Source organism: Schistocerca serialis, chromosome 7 (genome assembly GCF_023864345.2).
Source record: "Schistocerca serialis cubense isolate TAMUIC-IGC-003099 chromosome 7, iqSchSeri2.2, whole genome shotgun sequence".
Classification (NCBI taxonomy): Eukaryota; Metazoa; Arthropoda; class Insecta; order Orthoptera; family Acrididae; genus Schistocerca; species Schistocerca serialis.
Window position 1 is genome coordinate 188,806,906 of NC_064644.1, and position 18,761 is coordinate 188,825,666.

The 18,761-nt window shown below is 43.9% G+C and overlaps 1 protein-coding gene across 1 annotated transcript in view; it reads right to left on the reverse strand.

The window, feature by feature from the left end:
- Positions 1 to 18,761, reverse strand: part of LOC126412962 (ankyrin repeat and SAM domain-containing protein 1A-like) — a 209,926-nt gene that overhangs the window by 13,110 nt on the left and 178,055 nt on the right. Inside the window, exons 6-7 of the mRNA XM_050082854.1 lie at positions 11,694 to 11,948; positions 5,467 to 5,625 (exon numbers count right to left, since the gene is read on the reverse strand). Coding sequence (XP_049938811.1) covers positions 5,467 to 5,625; positions 11,694 to 11,948 — 414 coding nt within the window. The remainder of the gene's footprint in view (positions 1 to 5,466; positions 5,626 to 11,693; positions 11,949 to 18,761) is intronic.

Consider the following 18,761-nt stretch of genomic DNA (forward strand, 5'->3'; position numbering starts at 1 on the left):
GGAATGCACTTCCAGTGTTCAGAGGTTTTCTACGAAAAAAAAAATAAAAAAGGAAATGGGAGGAAGATACAGGATGAATTATAGCCTTCTAACATTGAAGTAAAAAAGTTTCTTAACTCCTGAAGGAATATTACTGCGAAACGTACCCCTTCTGTTATGAAAACTTCTTGTAAATAAAAATCTAGTGGAGAGTTAAAATTCTCATGAAAATGGAAATTGAAATTCCTTGAAAGATAAAATCTTCCTGACATTTTGTACGAATTCTACATGATAACAAATTTTTGAAACGAAAATTACGCTTGAAACTTAAAGTCTGGAGGAACAGTGAATTTGTCTGAAGCTACAGTGTGCTTCAACCCCGAGACTGTTCTTAAAACGTCTCTTCTTGGCGCTACTATTCTTGAAAAAAAATGTCTTCCTCCACAATAAAACTTCGTCGTGAACTCTCAGGGTTTCCTGTATATTGGAGAAAAGCATTTCCTAATAACAAAGATTCTACAACGTATATTCATCTTGAAATCAAGAGTATGTATGAAGAGGTAGAAAGCTCTTCAACTGAAACTTTCTTTGGCTCCCTGTCTGTGTGTTCGCTAAAGCAAACTTGCCAGAGTCCACGTCGTTAACTCTCTTCTCGTAAAACAAATTCTTCCATCCGAAAAGATTCAGATCGCATAACTATTACACAGATTATTAACTAGAGTTTCGTTAACTACAAGGGGCAATGAAATGGAAACGATGAATATGGAGAAAAATAAGTAAACTGTTAGTTATTTCAAAAGCAATCACCGGATTTCGGCTATGTGCTTCCCTCACTTATACGACTCCAAACTAAGGAGCGAGCAGGTGTTTCCCGACGTTGTGTGTCCCACTACGTCACAACAAGCAACGACAGGATCTTTCCCCAAGTTATAACAAGCCTCCGAAGCGTCCCTCGTGGATCACTGGCAATGCATTGCGCAGACGTACCCGAGGCTGTTTATTTTCCGCAAAGTACATTAACACTACTTGGAATACAGATATGAGTTTCTAATAACACTAACGCAAGAAAAGAATTGGACTGATAAATGTGTAAGTACTTTCTCTTTCCCTTCTACCATTCACCCCCTCCCCTCCCCAGAACACAATTTATCCATTAATACGGCTGCACTCAGATGTGGCGTATACATTTAATATTTATTCTAAATCCACTTCTTTCATCAGTAAACACAAATTTTAAACCATTAAATCACTATTGCGATTTTTCCATTCCCTAGAACGCGGAAAGTGATAGCCCCAGAGATAAAATGAATAGGACTTGCAGCAAATTTAATGTCACTTAATTTTGTGCTGGGAAATATAGTCTCTAGAAGCCACAGTTTTAAGAAACAAGATGGCCGCACGGGGTAACCGTACGGTCTGAGGCGTCTTGTCGCAGTTCGCGCAGCTCCCCCCGTCGGAGGTTCGAGTCCCTCCCTTGGGCATGGATGTGTGTCGTCCTTAGCGTAAGTTAGATTAAGTAGTGCGTAAGCCTAAGGGACCGATGACCTCAGCAGTTTGGGCCCATAATCCTTACCACAAATTTCCAGATTTAAGAAACAAAACTGATCTTTTAACGCCTCCCCCCCCCCCCCCCCTCACCCCACACTAAAGCTCACACCCCACAAACGAGGATTTTTAGTACGTTGTTTATGACACTCCATCCTGCCACTGTACAAAAATTTGCAACAATACGATTTTCGCCATGAAGTTTCCTTCGTTGACTTAACAGATTACGACATTTCGACAGCGGAAGAAGCTTGTACCATCGATCTAATACACTATGTGATTAAAAGTATCCAGACACGTGGCTGGAAATGACTTACAAGTTCGTGGCGCCCTCTATCGGTAATGATGGAATTCAATGTAGTGTCGGTCCACCCTTAGCCTTGATGACAGCTTCCACTCTCGCAGGCATACGTCCAATCAGGAGCTCGAAGGTTTCTTGGGGAATGGCAGCCCATTCTTCACCGAGTGCTGCACTGAGGAGAGGTATCGATGTCGGTCGGAGAGGCGTGGCACGAAGTCATCGTTCCAAAACATCCCAAAGGTGGTCTGTAGGATTCAGGTCAGGACTCTGTGCAGGTCGGTCCATTATAGGGAAGTTATTGTCGCGTAGCCACTCCACCACAGGCAGTGCATTATGAACAGGTGCTCGATCGTGTTGAAAGATGCAATCGCCATGCCCGAATTGCTCTTCAACAGTAGGGAGCAAGAAGTTGCTTAAATCATCATTGTAGACTTGCGCTGTGATAGTGCCACGCAAAACAAGGAATGCAAGCCCCCTCCATCAAAAACACGACCACACCATAACACACCGACTCCGAATTTTACTGCTGGCACCACACACGCTGGCAGATGACGTTCACCAGGCATTCGCCATGCCCACACCATGCCATCGGATAGCCACACTGTGTACCGTGATTCGTCACTCCACACAACGTTTTTCCACTGTTCAATCGTACAATGTTTACGCTCCTTACACCAAGCGAGGAGTCGTTTGGCATTTACCGGAATGATGTGTGGCTTATGAGCAGTCGCTCGACCATGAAATCCAAATTTTCTCACCTCCCGCCTAACTGTCATAGTACTTGCAGTGCATCCTGATGCATTTTGGAATTCCTGAGTGATGGTCTGGATAGATGTCTGCCTTTTACACATTACGACCCTTTTCAACTGTCGGCGGTCACTGTTAGCCAACAGACGAGGTCGGCCTGTACGCTTTTGTGCTATACGCCTCCCTTCACGTTTCCACTTCACTATCACACCGGAAACAGCGGACGTAGGGATGCTGTGCAGCTGGTCCCGGCAGAGGTTCGAGTCTTCCCTTGGGCATGGGTGTGTGTGTTTGTCCTTAGTATAATTTAGGTTAAGTAGAGTGTAAGCTTTTGGACTGATGACCTTAGCAGTTACGTCCCATAAGATTTCCCACACATTTTGAACCTAGGGATGTTTATTAGTGTGTAAATCTCGGGTACAGACGTATGACGCAAGTGACACCCAATCGAAGTCCGTGAGTTCCGCGGAGCGCTCCATTCTGCTCTCTCACGATGTCTAATGACTGCTGAGGTCGCTGATATGGAGTACCTGGCAGTAGGTGGCAGCACAATGCACCCAATATGAAAAACGTATGTTTTTGGGGGTGTCCGGATACTTTTGATCACATAGGGTATCTCGGTCAACAGCTGGTATCAAAACGTTCATCTCGTTAAGGCCTAGCAGTTTCGCGAACAAGAATTTCCATTATTGTGATACGTAACTGTCAAAAAGGCTTCCTGTGAACCAAATACTAAATATAGAACATCTAGAGAATAGAAGACGCCACGAAAGCGATTTTGTAAACGTCTCTATGGTAGCGCCTGAGTGTTGTCGGAGATTTATAGATGGCTATTCTTCCTCCTGCAGCCGTAAGTGCTTCACAGTTGATAGATGGCGACAACGCTGCTAGTTGCTTTCTGAAGAAGACTCTAAAATAAAACAAGCTGAATAAATGATCTAATGTTTTGTCATATTTTTTATATAAAAATAAGAAACAAAACAGATTGGAGAAACTTTTGATATAATTTTGAATGCTGCTCGAAATAATGTACAGGAAATGAGGTGCCAACTGAAAATTAAAAGTTAAATGTTTAGAATTTGTGGAGTTTAAAGAGTAGTCTGGTGGATTATGTGGGCCACGCACTTTGCTGTTGCATGGCCTTAAGATATTTGTATCATCTGTGCATGGAGGTGCAAAAAGTTCCAACAATCTTTCAGACTCAAATATGGTTCAATATAGAAGCCTTCAAATATTAGGAAAGAGAATGCATGTGGCGCGAGAAGTGATTTCTCCCGCACAAGTGCTATCATGATCATTGTTCTTCTTCACTCTCTTTTCCCGATAAAGTAGTACATGATTTTTGGGCACCTTTCAAAGGCACATCAGTTGTTCCTTTATTCTATTTCATTTCTTACTTTTGGATAAATGATTTCACCAAATATTTACCATCATTTCTGACAGACAGAGTGTAGAGGAGGGAGACGCCAGCAAGCAGTGCTTGAGTAAGGTTTACGTAATAGTGCGGTCCATAAGATTTGATATTTTGTGATTATAATGGTACTCGTACAATTTGCGGAGGAATGGGATAAGTAGAACTTTTTACAGTAATAAGTTATTTTGCGTAAACTGTAGTCGTGGATACCAGATATTTCCAGACTCTAGTCGTTGCCATAAGAATTCCATCAATATTAGGCCAAAAATAGTTCCAAAAGGTAGACAATATGGCGTTTCTGGTTTATGTAAATAGTATGAGACGTAAAGCTATTATGAAACCACATTTGCACCATATTCTCAACTGCAAGGCATGTGACAAGGCAAGGCCCGACCATTTTATTTCTGTGTTAGAATTGTAACGGAAGAGACAGACAATTTAAAAAGTATTTTTTTCGGGTGGGGGACGGGGTGGGGGGGGCGACGAGTGGGGAAGGGGGGGGACATTACAGTAACAATTTGTTGTCAATAGTTCTACATTCTTTTTCAAGTACCTTATAATATTCGAGGCGCATTTGTATTGGTTTTTGGCTCAGTTGTAAATGCTGACATTCAGTTTTAGTGGGAAAGCTACATTTAAGATAACAGTGGAGTACAGTGTTACATCCTAGACAGAAAAACCTCCTAAATTGCCACTAAATGTTCCACTGCAATTACGAAGTCTTAACAATAATTTAACAGGTTTACACGCGGAACATTTATAAAAGATTTCAGTTTAAGTAAAAGCAGTCCTCAAAATACAAACTGTATTAATATTTGCGGGTTCGTAGTCAGACACTATGACAGCCATTCAAGGTTATAGTAAGCAGTATAAAAGGCACGATTTGTCACTCATAATAGGTGACGACAATGATTACGAAATTTTGAAGTAAGAAAGGAATAAACAAGGATGAGTGATTGCTAGTTTAGCTTCTGTTGTCCACTATCTTATTTTTTGCTAATTGGAACCCTGATCTGGGATCGTAATTTCCAGGTATTTATAATTCCGGCATGCGCCAATAGTATTTCCATCTCTGATACTGTCATATTGTTACTACCCAAAGAAAGATCTTTGGTTTTAGAAAAAATTATTATCAGTAGGGCGTTAAGTGTGTGTTTCTAAGATTTTCTTCATCGTGTATTCAATATCATAGTCATCTAAAGCTAACATTATTTGATCATCAGCGAATTGTAAACTTGATAGATAATCCTCGTCTATGTTAGGCCCATTCCTCCATACTTTTCATCCATTCTTTAACAACTTCGTTCAGAAAAATTTTAACCGAACAGGTGCCATAGGGCCTTCTCTAAGGCCTCTGGTTGGCCGCTTGGTAATCCTCCTATAAAATTGATTCTCTATGGACAGAACAGGTCGTCACACCACCCTGTCCAACACAGGAGAAGTTCTAGGGCTGGCCCGCAGCCGTTGTGAGACGCCGTACCTTGGTGACGGTGTTGAGGAACTTGACGCCGCGGTACGAGATGCACAGCGCAATGTCGGGCGTGGTACGAGACTCCCGTGGCGTCTTCTTCAGCTTCTGGATGGACTTCTTGGTCGACTCGGTGCCACGCAATTCCTTAACCAGCGTCGAACCCAGGTACTGCAAGAAAAACCAAGCAGGAGCTCTCAGCTGCTGTTGCAAGTGTTAGAAACTTCCAAATTTTTGGTATTTATACGCGTAATGGTATTGATATTCGTAATAATATTTGTAAATCGGCACATGTTTATTCCTGGGGTACGGCAGACATTATTTATTTTACTAAATCATGTAATCTTTCCTGATAAAATTTCTAAACCAAAAAATTATGTTTTATAGCAGGTTTCAGGGTCGCCTCAATGTCGTGCCTAAACATCTCCGAGTACGTATTTGTAGCAACCAGTCACTTTTTAGGCATTTACATTCATTTTGCTCTCCTAGACTGGTGTTTTCACGTTTATATAAGAAGGGTTAAAAATCAGATGTACGGTACACTAACTAAAGCAAATAAGATTAGTGACGTTTGCTCTCTATAAAAACATATACTATTGCTACCTTGCGAATAATACGAGGGGGAGTTGGAAAATGAGTTTCCCCTGTCGACTGTGGTCAGAGTTGTGTGTGAATGGAAAAACAAGAGAATGAGACACTAAAGGTAAGACATATCTTTATTTTTCTACGTAATTTCCAAGTACATTGAGACATTTATCATACCACTTTATAAGCTTTAAAAAGCCTTCCAGGAAAAAATCAGGGCGTTGCATACGGAAGAAGCGTTGAACGGCGTGTCTGACGTCAGCATTGCTGCCAAAGCGCCTTCCGCCGAGAGTCTTCTTCAAAGCAGGAAACAGATGGAAGTCACTTGGTGCGAGATCCGGACTGTAAGGCGGACGGTGTAGGCGCAGAATGCCAGATCTGAGACAGCCAGGCCGCTTTTTCGAATCACCTCTTTCAATTTCGTCAGAGTGGCACAGTACCGCGCAGCATTGATGGTTGCATCCTCCATAAAGTTCAGCAGCAAAACTCCTTTGGCGTCCCAGAAAAAGGTGAGCAGCACTTTACCTGCAGATGGGGTGCTTTTGAACTTCTTTCGGACAGGTGATGTCAGATTTTTCCACTACATGGATGCAGCCTTCGATTCGGGCGTGTAATGGTGGACCCACGTTTTATCACTCGTCATAATCCGAAACAGAAGGTCATTGCCAGATTCATGGTAACGCACGAACTGTTCCAGACTGAACGCCTTGCGTTGTTCCACGTGTGTCGGGGTCAGTTGCCGGGGCACCCACGTGCTGACACCTCCCTGCATCGAAGAATGTCGTGGATGATCTTGTGAGCTCGCTCATGTCCGATTCCAAGTTCTGCCGCTACTCCATGGATGGTGATACGCCTGTTCGCTTTAATCATGTCATCCACCTTCCTGACATTTGCATCTGTAGTTCCGCGCGGGATTAGCCGAGCCGTCTAAGGTGCTGTAGTCATGGACTGTGCGGCTGGTCCCGGCGGAGGTTCGAGTCCTCCCTCGGGTATGGGTGTGTGTGTTTGTCCTTAGGATAATTTAGGTTACGTAGTGTGTAAGCTTAGGGACTGATGACCTTAGCAGTTAAGTTCCATAAGATTTCACACACATTTGAACATTTTTTTGCATCCGTAGTGGCCGTGCGCGTCCGTCCAGGTCTCGGTATGTCCTTGAACTTGCTGACGTCCATCACTGAATTGCTGGCACCATCTCCGCACCATTTGCTCCGACACAACACCTGACCCATACGCCTCAACAACGTGGTTATGAATTTCGGTGCCTGATACTCCACGTGCCCATTCATAGCGGATAACAGCTCTCACTTTCGCCTATGACCACGACTCCAAAACGCACCTTTTCTCCATAGCTCGGGGAAAACACTGAGCGGCTGGCCTCCGCTTTGCGCAGGCACAGCGACAGCGCCATCTGCTTGATCGCAGTTGACCTTTACCCAATGGTGTATCGGTGTCTTGCACGTGCGTATTCACCTGCCGTGTCGTCTTCCACCCATGTCACACAACTCTTCCCACAGTCAACAGGGGAAACTTACTTTTCCGACTCCCCCTCTTATCAAATTTTGAAGAAGAAAACGTGAAAAATGACTTGACAACCCTTTCCACTCCGTAGAAGAATTTCTCAATACGTAATGACATGGAGAGTGTTTGTGTTTTAGGAGAGACAAAAACTGAACATCTTTAAGTATAAAACACTGAATGTTTGTTTTAAAAAATACCCTACGACGAATCGTGTAAATGGTCGGCCATTACCATATTTCTCTCTGACAAAAGGTACTATAATTGTGAATCTGACTCATTCTACATCATGGCGATAGGTCGCAATTGTGACAGAGAGGACAGCCAAATAAGTGTCTATTCTTGTCACTTCTTATCACTGTGTATGTGGATATAGCACAACCCCTCCAAGGAAAGAAAATGGGGCCAGTATATACTGAAGCTGCTTTTTTGATGGGACGTGGCACTAAATTTCACGACCATTATCCACACATACAAGAGCCTCATTTTTCTCAGTTATCATCCCTGTTAACGTTCTTTGGACCTAGTCCCCTTTCATTTGTTATTACTCTCTTCACACAATTTGATGAGATGCACTTTGTCTCGCTTTCTATGTCCGACTACCTTCTCTCACCCACATCACGTATCTGCTAATAAAATCTTCACACCTCCTCAAACGCCTGCCACACTTGCTCTGTGCACTCCACTCCTATCATGTAACAGGTGTCTGTCCTCGAGCACCCCAGTCCGCTGACTCGTCTGTAACATCAAATTCTACCTTCTTTGCGCCTCCAAACACTCCACATCCTTTTCCAGGGAAATTTAATCTCCTTTCTCTCCCAGACTGTGAAATTATCCCTGAAATCTGCTACTTCTGTCACGTCAATGACGGCCTACGTCGTTCTAATATCCGACATGAAGGATCCAACTCATCTTCTTCCTCTTTAATTATTATGTTATTCATTTTTCGACGTCCGTGTCCCATCGATTAGATCTTTCTCACGCGCACGTAGCACACGTTTTATGTTTAGTATTCTTTCAGTTAACAGATTGTTAACCTTCAGTTACCAGATGCCTTTACCAAGATAAGAACCATCAATTTTAGAACTATGCTCATCGTCATACCCACAAAAAATTTGGTATTACTGGTTCACAATGTAAATATTTGTCGTGACAAACAACAGGTTGTCAGCTCTCCGCCAACGCATTCCACCTATAAGTTCTACGTGAAGTGCACGCGAAGTAGCACCAGAACATGCAATAACGAAACGGAATTTAATACATTGGCTACGTAAACCCATTACATTCGTTGTGTAGTGCCACACAACGTGGCACTACACAAAACTGGCGCTAATGGCATAGGCACATAGGGAACACACAGGACACATATCTGTAAGTCCACGGTATTGGTGATAAGTTGAGAAAACCGTCCCGAAACACGTGTGCTACAAAACGCCACAGTTTCCTGCGTTTGTACCCCGAAATCAATATGGGATATGATCACCATGCACACGTACGCAGGCCCCACAACGGGTTCGCATTCTCTGAATTAGGTGGTCGAGCAACTGCAGGTGTATAGGCTCCCATTCTTGCACCAGTGCCTGTCGGAGCTCCTAAAGTGTCGGAGGGGTTTGAAGACGTGCAGCGATACATCGACCGAGAGCATCCCAGACATTCTCGATAGGGTTGTGGTCTGGAGAGCAGGCAGGCCACTCCATTCCCCTGATATCTTCTGTTTCAAGGTACTCCTCCACGATGGCAGCTCGGTGGGGCCGTGCGTTATCATCCATCAAGAGGAAGGTGGGACCCGCTGCACCCCTGAAAAGGCGGACATACTAGTGCAAAATGACGTCCCGATACACCTGACCTATAACAGTTTCTCTGTCAAAGACATACAGGGGTGTACGTGCAACCGCGCGACCGCTACGGTCGCAGGCTCGAATCCTGCCTCGGGCATGGATGTGTTTGATGTCCCTAAGTTAGTTAGGTTAAAGTAGTTCTAAGTTCTAGGGGACTGATGACCTCAGATGTTAAGTCCCATAGTGCTCAGAGCCATTTTTTTGTGTATGTGCACCAATGATAATCCCACCCCACACCATCAAACCACAACCCCAATTCAGGCCCTTTCAAGGACCTTAAGGGGTTAGTATCCGGTTACTGGTTCACGCCAGATGAAAACCCGGCGAGAATCACTGTTCAGACTATACCTGGACTCGTCCATGAACATAACCTGGGACCACTGTTCCAATGACCATGTTCTATGTTCTTGAGACCACGTTTTATGGGCTCTCCTGTGATCAGGGGTCAGTGGAGTGCATCTTGCAGGTCTCTGGGCGAATAAACCATGTCTTTTAGTCGTTCAAATGGCTCGAATGGCTCTGAGGACTATGGGACTTAACCTCTGAGGTCATCAGTCCCCAAGAACTTAGAACTACTTAAAACTAACTAACCTAAGGACATCATACACATCCATGCCCGAGGCAGGATTCGAACCTGCGACCGTAGCGGTCGCGCGGTTTCAGACTGTAGCGCCTAGAACCTCTCGGCCACCCGGCCGGCTGTTCAGTCGTCTGTAGACTGTGTGTCTGGAGACAACTGTTCAAGTGGCTGAGGTAAGGTCCCGAGCAAGGCTACCTGCAGTACTCCGTGGCCGTCTGCAGGCACTGATGGTGAGATATCGGTCTTCTTGTGGTGTTGTACACTGTGGGCGTCCCATAATGTAGCGCCTGGACACGTTTCCTGTCTGCTGGAATCGCTGCCATAATCTTGAGATCACACTTTGTGGCACATGGAGGGCCCGTGCTACGACCTGCTGTTTTTGACCAGCCTCCAGTCACCGTAGTATTCCACCCCTCATACCGTCATCAATATGTGATCTTTGAGCCATTTTCAACACATAGTCACCATTAGCACGTTTTTATTTATGTATTTATTTATTTATTGTTCCGTGGGACCAAATTATGGAGAAGTCTCCATGGTCATGGAACGAGTTAATACATGAAATTATAACACGATAGTAGAAACAGATAAAATGAAGTAATAGAAACGTATTCTTGCGACAATTCGTAAGTTTAAATAAAGAAAATCAACAATGTAACACTGGAAATTGCTTAATTTTTCAGCTCTTTCAGGAGCTCCTCGACAGAATAGAAGGAGTGAGCCATGAGGAAACTCTTCAGTTTAGACTTAAAAGTGTTTGGGCTACTGCTAAGATTTTTGAGTTCTTGTCGTAGCTTATTGAAAACGGATGCAGCAGAATAGTGCACTCCTTTCTGCACAAGAGTCAAGGAAGTGCATTCCACATGCAGATTTGATTTCTGCCTAGTATTATCTGAGTGAAAGCTGCCAACTCTTGGGAATAAGCTAATATTGCTAACAACAAACGACATTAAAGGAAATATATACTGTGAGGGCAATGTCAGAATTCCCAGGCTATTGAATAGGGGTCGACAAGAGGTTCTAGAACTTACACCACATATAGCTCTAACAGGCCGGTTTTGAGCCAAAAATACCCTTTTTGAATCAGAAGAATTACCCGAAAAAATAATACCATATGAACTGTCACTTATTTCAGATACTGTTCAAATGGTAAATAAAGCAGCATTTAGTTTCTGAAAAAGATCCTGAACATGGGCTTTCCACAACAGTTTACTATCTATCCGAACCCCTTGGAACTTGAACTGTTCCGTCTCGCTTATAATATGCCCATTCTGTCTGATCAAAATATCGGTTCTTGTTGAATTGTGAGTTAGAAACTGTAAAAACTGAGTCTTACTGTGATTTAGCATCAAATTATTTTGCGTCTGAAAACGTCTGCACACTTGAGTACTGCACCGTACTCTGACATGCACCAACACACCTCTGCGTATGTGGACTGCTGCCAGCGCCACCGTGCGACGACCGCAGGTCAAATGCACCGCACGGTCATACCCTGAGGTGATTTAAACCCTACAACCTCCCACCAGAGCGTTGTTTCGCCATCTATCAGCGTTATCCTCAATTTACGAGCATGAGTGTATTTGATGTGTGAATGTATAAATAGCATTCTCAGTGGAACAAGACTTGCGGAATGCAGTCTGTGATATGCAGTAACTAACAGTTCAGTGGTACATCCTGGCTTCGTCCTATCTGGCCGGGACTAGAGCCGGCCGGAGACTCACGTTGGCGACGTAGGTGACGGCGCCGGAGACGAGCGCGTGCGGCCGGTGGCGCCAGCGCGTGGTGAGCGCCGAGGGCACGCCCACCAGCAGCTGCGCCGGCTCGCGGATGCTCAGGTCGGACGGCGGCTGCGGCGCCGGCCGCGCCTTGCGGGGGCGGCCCAGCGTGCCGCACGGCGGCGCGGGGGCGGAGGCGGAGGCGGCCGACGCCGGCAGCTTCTCGCGGATCTCGTCCTTCAGCTGCTGGATGTTGCTCTTCTGCGGACAGAAGCGGGGGCGGCGTTAGCGGCCACGCGACCAGGTCACTTAATCAACAAGTAGGTGCGCTACCAGTAAGTATACAAGGGAAAAAACGACCGGTTAACAACGGTAGCTGTATTTGAGTACTGAATAACCGGTATTTTTCGGTATTTGTTTGGTCTCAGTTATAACAGGTGTTTTTATTTTCTTAGTAAAATTGAAGTGATATCAGGTGTTCCCCAGGGAAGCATCCTGGGACCTCTGCTGTTCTTGATCTATATAAATGACCTGGGTGACAATCTGAGCAGTTCCCTCAGGTTGTTCGCAGATGATGCTGTAATTTACCGTCTAGTAAGGTCATCCGAAGACCAGTATCAGTTGCAAAGCGATTTAGAAAAGATTGCTGTAAGGTGTGGCAAGTGGCAGTTGACGCTAAATAACGAAAAGTGTGACGTGATCCACAAAAGTTCCAAAAGAAATCCGTTGCAATTCGATTACTCGATAAATAGTACAATTCTCAACGCTGGGTGTAAAAATTACGATCAACTTCAGTTGGAAAGACCACATAGATAATATTTGGGGAAGGCGAGCCAAAGGTTGCGTTTCATTGGCAGGACACTTAGAAGATGCAACAAATCCACTAAAGAGACAGCTTACACTACACTCGTCCGTCCTCTGTTAGAATGTTGCTGCGCGGTGTGGGATCCTTACCAGGTGGGATTGACGGAGGACATCGAAAGGGTGCAAAAAAGGGCAGCTCGTTTTGTATTATCACGTAATAGGGGAGAGAATGTGACAGATGTGATACGCGAGTTGGGATGGAAGTCACCAACTTTCTCTTCCGGATGCGAAAATATTTTGTTGAGCCCAACCTACATAGGTAGGAATGATCATCAAAATAAAATAAGAGAATTCAGAGTTCGAACAGAAAGGTTTAGGTGTTCGTTTTTCCCGCGCGCTGTTCGGGAGTGGAATGGTAGGGAGATAGTATGATTGTGGTTCGATGAACCCTCTGCCAAGCACTTAAATGTGAATTGCAGAGTAATCTTGTAGATGTAGATGTAGTAATAACTAGGGTAATGGAATGTACTCGAATTAAGTCGGGCGATGCTGACGGAATTAGATTAGGAAATGAGACACTTAAAGTAGTAAAGCAGTTTTGCTATTTGGGGAGCAAAATAACTGATGATAGTCGAAGTAGAAAGGATATAAAATGTAGAAAGCGTTTCTGAAGAAGAGAAATTTGTTAACATCGAGTATAGATTTAAGTGTCAGGAAGTCGTTTTTGAAAGTATTTGTATGGAATGTAGCCATGTATGGAAGTGAAACATGGACGATAAATAGTTTGGACAAGAAGAGAATAGAAGCTTTCGAAACGTGGTGCTACAGAAGAATACTGAAGATTAGATGGGTAGATCACATAACTAATGAGGCGGTATTGAATAGAATTGGGGAGAAGAGGAGTTTGTGGCACAACTTGACTAGAAGAAGGGATCGGTTGGTAGGACATGGTCTGGGGCATCAAGGGATCACCAATTTAGTATTGGAGGGCAGCGTGGAGGGTAAAAATCATAGAGGGAGACCAAGAGATGAATACACTAAGCAGAGTCAGAGGGATATAGGCTGCAGTACGTACTGGGAGATGAAGCAGCTTGCACAGGATAGAGTCGCATGGAGAGCTGCATCAAACCAGTCTCAGGACTGAAGACCACAACAACAACAACAACAACTAGGCTAAAAACCAAAATATATATTAACTATAACAGTAGTGCTAAAATTTTTCGATTTTAAATAAGCGTCTTTAAAGAGTTCGTAAAATTTCCATTTCTTTCAAAAAATGGTTCAAATGGCTCTGAGCACTATGGGACTTAACTTCTGAGGTCATCAGTCTCCTAGAACTTAGAACTACTTAAACCTAACTAACCTAAGGACATCACACACATCCATGCTCGAGGCAGGATTCGAACCTGCGACCGTAGCGGTCGCGCGGTTCCAGACTGTAGCGCCTAGAACCGCTTGGCCACACCGGCCGGTTTAATTTCTTTGAAATATTGCTTTATTACAGCAAATTGGAAAAGCTATCAATGCTATTTTAATAACAATGCCGACAGAAACGAGCGACAAACACATGGCATGAGGATCAGTACAGCATTGCTGAGACCTTTTCGGTTATTGAACTTTGCCATAGCTTTGTTTGGTGAGTTCCTAGAACTGATGGAATTGCTGATGTTCTATGCATGAAGTTTCTCCTTAGTATATTAATCAGATAAATTATATGTTCCAGAGACATATCAAGTCTCAAATTTATCTATGATGATGAATAGAGACCGAAGCAGTGAATTAAAATTTGTACCAACGCTAGGATTCGAACACGGGTGTGCTGTTCACTAAGCACACGCGCTGACCAGTGCGCCACACTGGGAGTGCAACTATCCCAGCTGAATGAATTACCGTAGTACGTCTTCCTTTCCTCCATAACACAAACTCAGACCTCAGCCCATCTTGATGCTCCCCATCTTAACTCATATTTGCATAGCAGAAGCTCTCCAACATTGGAGTACCACCTCAGCACTGAACGAAATGTGGATAATCTTGCCTTTACCTCAGGTGTCGGTGATACATTTAACAGATAAATTACATCTGACAGAGACAAAAAGGGGGTGCTTGGGATCGAGTTCCTGACTTCTGTGACTGCTCTTTTGGGGATGTCAGATGCCACTGATGCCACAATTTGAAAATGTAGGTACCAGTAATTGGTCGTAGGCTGCCAGTCTCATTCAACACAGTGTCCTCCTGTTTGGCGTGTGGACTTTCATCAAAATGGTGCTGTGCATATTGCTACAGAGAGGCATAGTTCCAGGGCAGATATACAGAGCACGTTTTCATGTGAGCCCCAGCTACTGCCAGTAAGTTTACGGATGGTGTCGTTCCGGACAGATAACGAGCATTAAAGGTAACAAAAGAGAAATGTCGAAACGAAATTAAAGTACAAGAAGAAGGCATAAAAAATGAGGTTTTCCAGTGACATTTTAATTCTGTCCGAGACGGCATTTGTCTTGGAAGAACAGCTGATCGGAATAGGTAGTGTCTTGAAAAGAAATTGTAAGACGGACACTGACCAAACTAAAACAAAGCTACTGGAACGTAGTCAAATTAAATTAGGCGATGCTGTAGGAATTATACTAGGAAATCAGGCACTGAAAGTAGTCGATTAGTTTAATTACTGGAACAACAAAATAATTAAAGCTGGTCAAAGTAGAGTGGATATAAAATGCACACTGAGAGTAGCACGAAAAGCGTTTATGAAAAAGAAAAATTTGACGACGTAGACTATAAATTTAAGTATTAGGAAGCCTTTTCTAGAGGTATTTTTCTGGAGTGAAACAAAACGTGGACAATAAACAGTTCAGATGAACAGAATGGAAGATTTTGAAATGTTGTGCTAGAGGAGAATGCTGAAGATAAGTTGGGTACAGCGAATAACGATGAGGTGGTACTGACTTGAACTGCGGAGAAAATAACTCACGGCGCAACTTGCCTAAATGAGGTGTCGGTTCATAGGACACATCATGAGGTATCAGGGAATCTTAAGTTCTGTTATGGACCGTTCGACCGACTCTTGACTACAGCTCTTCTGTCTGGAAACATAAGTAGATAGAATTAATAGTCTATATACGAGGGGCGTTCAGAAAGAAGCTCCGATCGGTCGCGAAATGGAAACGACTATGAAAATCCGATAAAGCTTTGCACAGATGTGTTGTGTAGTGTCTCTAGTATAACCCCAGTTAGCATCACGTCGCTCTTCTCATTTCTGAGCTCGCAGTGAGTGCGTAAAGATGTCTAGAAAATAGTGTCTGCCGCCAAGTACGAGGGCCTGGTGAGAAATTTCGCCTGAAGCTATGCAGCTAACATTACATAACTGTCGTGCTGTTTCGTCTTCACGACAATTCTCAGCCGCATTCTGCAGGGGCAATGAAGATGCTCCTGCATCGTTTTCAAATGGAAATGTTAGATTACCCACAATACAGTCCGCAATTGTCTCCCCCTGAGTTTCATCTCTGGTCACATGAACTGCTGTCTTTGAAGACAACATTTTGACACAGACAACGAGGTGCAGGCCAGCGTGGAGAATTGGCGGAAAGCACTGGCGGCTGCCTTCTATGATGAGGCTATTGAAAAGTTGGTACAACGCTATGACAAAAGTCTAAGTCAGAACGGCGACTACGTAGAGAAGTAGCTGAAAGGTGTAGCTAATTGTTACAAGTAAAACATTTCTGATGTTCACTGTGGTTTCAATTTGGCAATGAATCGGAGCTTACTTTCTGAACAGGCCTCGTACATAAGATCTCAAGAAGAGCAGAACCTTTCATCATAGGTCGTTAAGCATGCGAGAATCTTCTCGAATATGCTGTGCACACACCAGGAGAGATTCCCGAATGCCAACTTCCCCGAGAGGAGTTGAAAGGAACGAAGGATCCGAACTCTCTGCTCGAAAATATGGTTTCACACTGACGGATAGTTGAATGAATGAAGTGTAGAGCTGTTCATGAAGAACAGTTAAGACTCACAATATTATCGATTTAAGTAATTCGTTATCTACTCTATTTAATAAAATGAATATTTTGTTATTCAGAACATCCTTTCTTAGCTTAACTTCATCAGCGTGAAGTCGCTGGACACCGTCAACCTACTATGCTTTCAGTGCCGGTACTGTGTCACTATCATCCAAGCCTTAGCATCAATAGGAGGGTCAATTCCACAAGTGGCAGCAAAAAAACTGTGTACCGCCCATAAGGAGCTTATCTATTGAGCCAAACATTGAAAGCTGCTGTGTTATTCAGCAGCCTAAGCCACCTCATCTTTAGAATGTGAAAGCTCTTTGGTGTTCTCCGTATCATCGACACAGTGACTGATATGAAACATTTACATACAAATAGTGCGAGCCCTTAAAATACTGAAGTTGAAGAATCATAGTGCCATCACAACGATCAGTTTATGCTTACTAAACGCACTGCAAGCAGCTATAGAGTCACAGTAACGTACGTGATTTTGGGAGCTGGAAAAGTTAAGAGTAACAGATGCACTTACAATGACGAGTAACAGATGCACTTACAATGACAAAAATGAAAATGGAATCAACAACGCCGAAAATGCAAATTCATACGGTAAAATGGAGTAAATCTGGCGTTAAGTTTGGAGGTACGCTCCAAAACTGAGATATTTACATTTTTTCGATTCCTACTGGGGAATGTATGAGGAGAAGTCCAACGGAAAGCGAACACCCGCCACAGCGGGGCCATGGAATGGTTCCAAACAAAAGTAATCATCACAAGCGTTAAGACGTTTATCCCACTGGTAGACGAAACGATCTATTCCAGTTTCGTAGAACGCCGTCGGCTGTTGAGCATTCATAACCGCATCCATTCTAGCACTTTCTCATCCGGCGGAAACCGACATCGACGCGTTTCTTTGTCCTGGTTGCCAAAAATCTCAAAATCACACGGTGAAAGTGAAACGTCCCCTTTGAAAAATTAATAATGACTGTGCTGGTAAACTTCTACGTTACTAGACTTTCAAACAGCTGAGGAAAACTGAACGTAGTCAGATATTTCTCTCTTTACTGATTGTGATCATCACTAAACTGACACACAATATTTTTAGCGCAACGCTATCTGACTTTCAATAATCCCTACAAAAGAATGGCCCTGACTAACAATAACCCATACCTTTCATGAATCACTTACCTCAGAAAAATCTTCGTTATTCGAACTACTGCAATACAAAGAGCGCAAATACTGCCAGCTAAAAAAAAATGATTCTAACTACTGAAGGCACTAACTACTGATAGGCATATGGTTAGCAAATGAAAAAATTTGATGGAGAACAAACAATGTATTTACCTTAATATTGTTCAAAAGTCGTAATATACACGATGGCCATTAAAATTGCTACACCACGAAGACGACGTGCTACAGACGTGAAATTTAACCGACAGAAAGAAGATGCTGTGATATGCAAATGATTAGCTTTTCAGAGCATTCACACAAGGTTGGCGCCGGTGGCGACACCTACAACGTGCTGACATGAGGAAAGTTTCCAACCGATTTCTCATACACAAACAGCAGTTGACCGACGTTGCCTGGTGACACGTTGTTGTGATGCCTCGTGTAAGGAGGAGGAATGCGTACCATTACGTTTCCGACTTTGATAAAGGTCGGATTGTAGCCTATCGCGATTGCGGTTTATCGTATCGCGACATTGCTGCTCGCGTTGGTCGAGATCCAAAGACTGTTAGCGAAATATAGAATCGGTGGGTTCAGGAGGTTAATACGGAACGCCGTGCTGGATCCCAACGGCCTCGTATCACTAGCAGTCGAGATGACAGGCATCTTATCTGAATGGCCGTAACGGATCGTGCAGCCACGTCTCGATCCCTGAGTCAACAGGTGGGGACGTTTGCAAGACAACAACCATCTGCACGAACAGTTCGACGACGTTTCAGCAGCATAGACTATCAGCTCGGAGACCATGGCTGCGGTTACCCTTGACGCTGCATCACAGACAGGAGCGCCGGCGATGGTGTACTCGACAGCGAACCTGGGTGCACGAATGGCAAATTTTTTCCGATGAATCCAGGTGCTGTTTACAGCATCATGATGGTCGTATCCGTGTTTGGCGACATCGCGGTGAACCCACATTGAAGCGTGTATTCGTCATCGCCATACTGGCGTATCACCCGGCGTGATAGTATGGGGTGCCATTGGTTACACGTCTCGGTCACCTCTTGTTCGCATTGACGGAACTTTGAACAGTGGACGTTACATTTCAGAT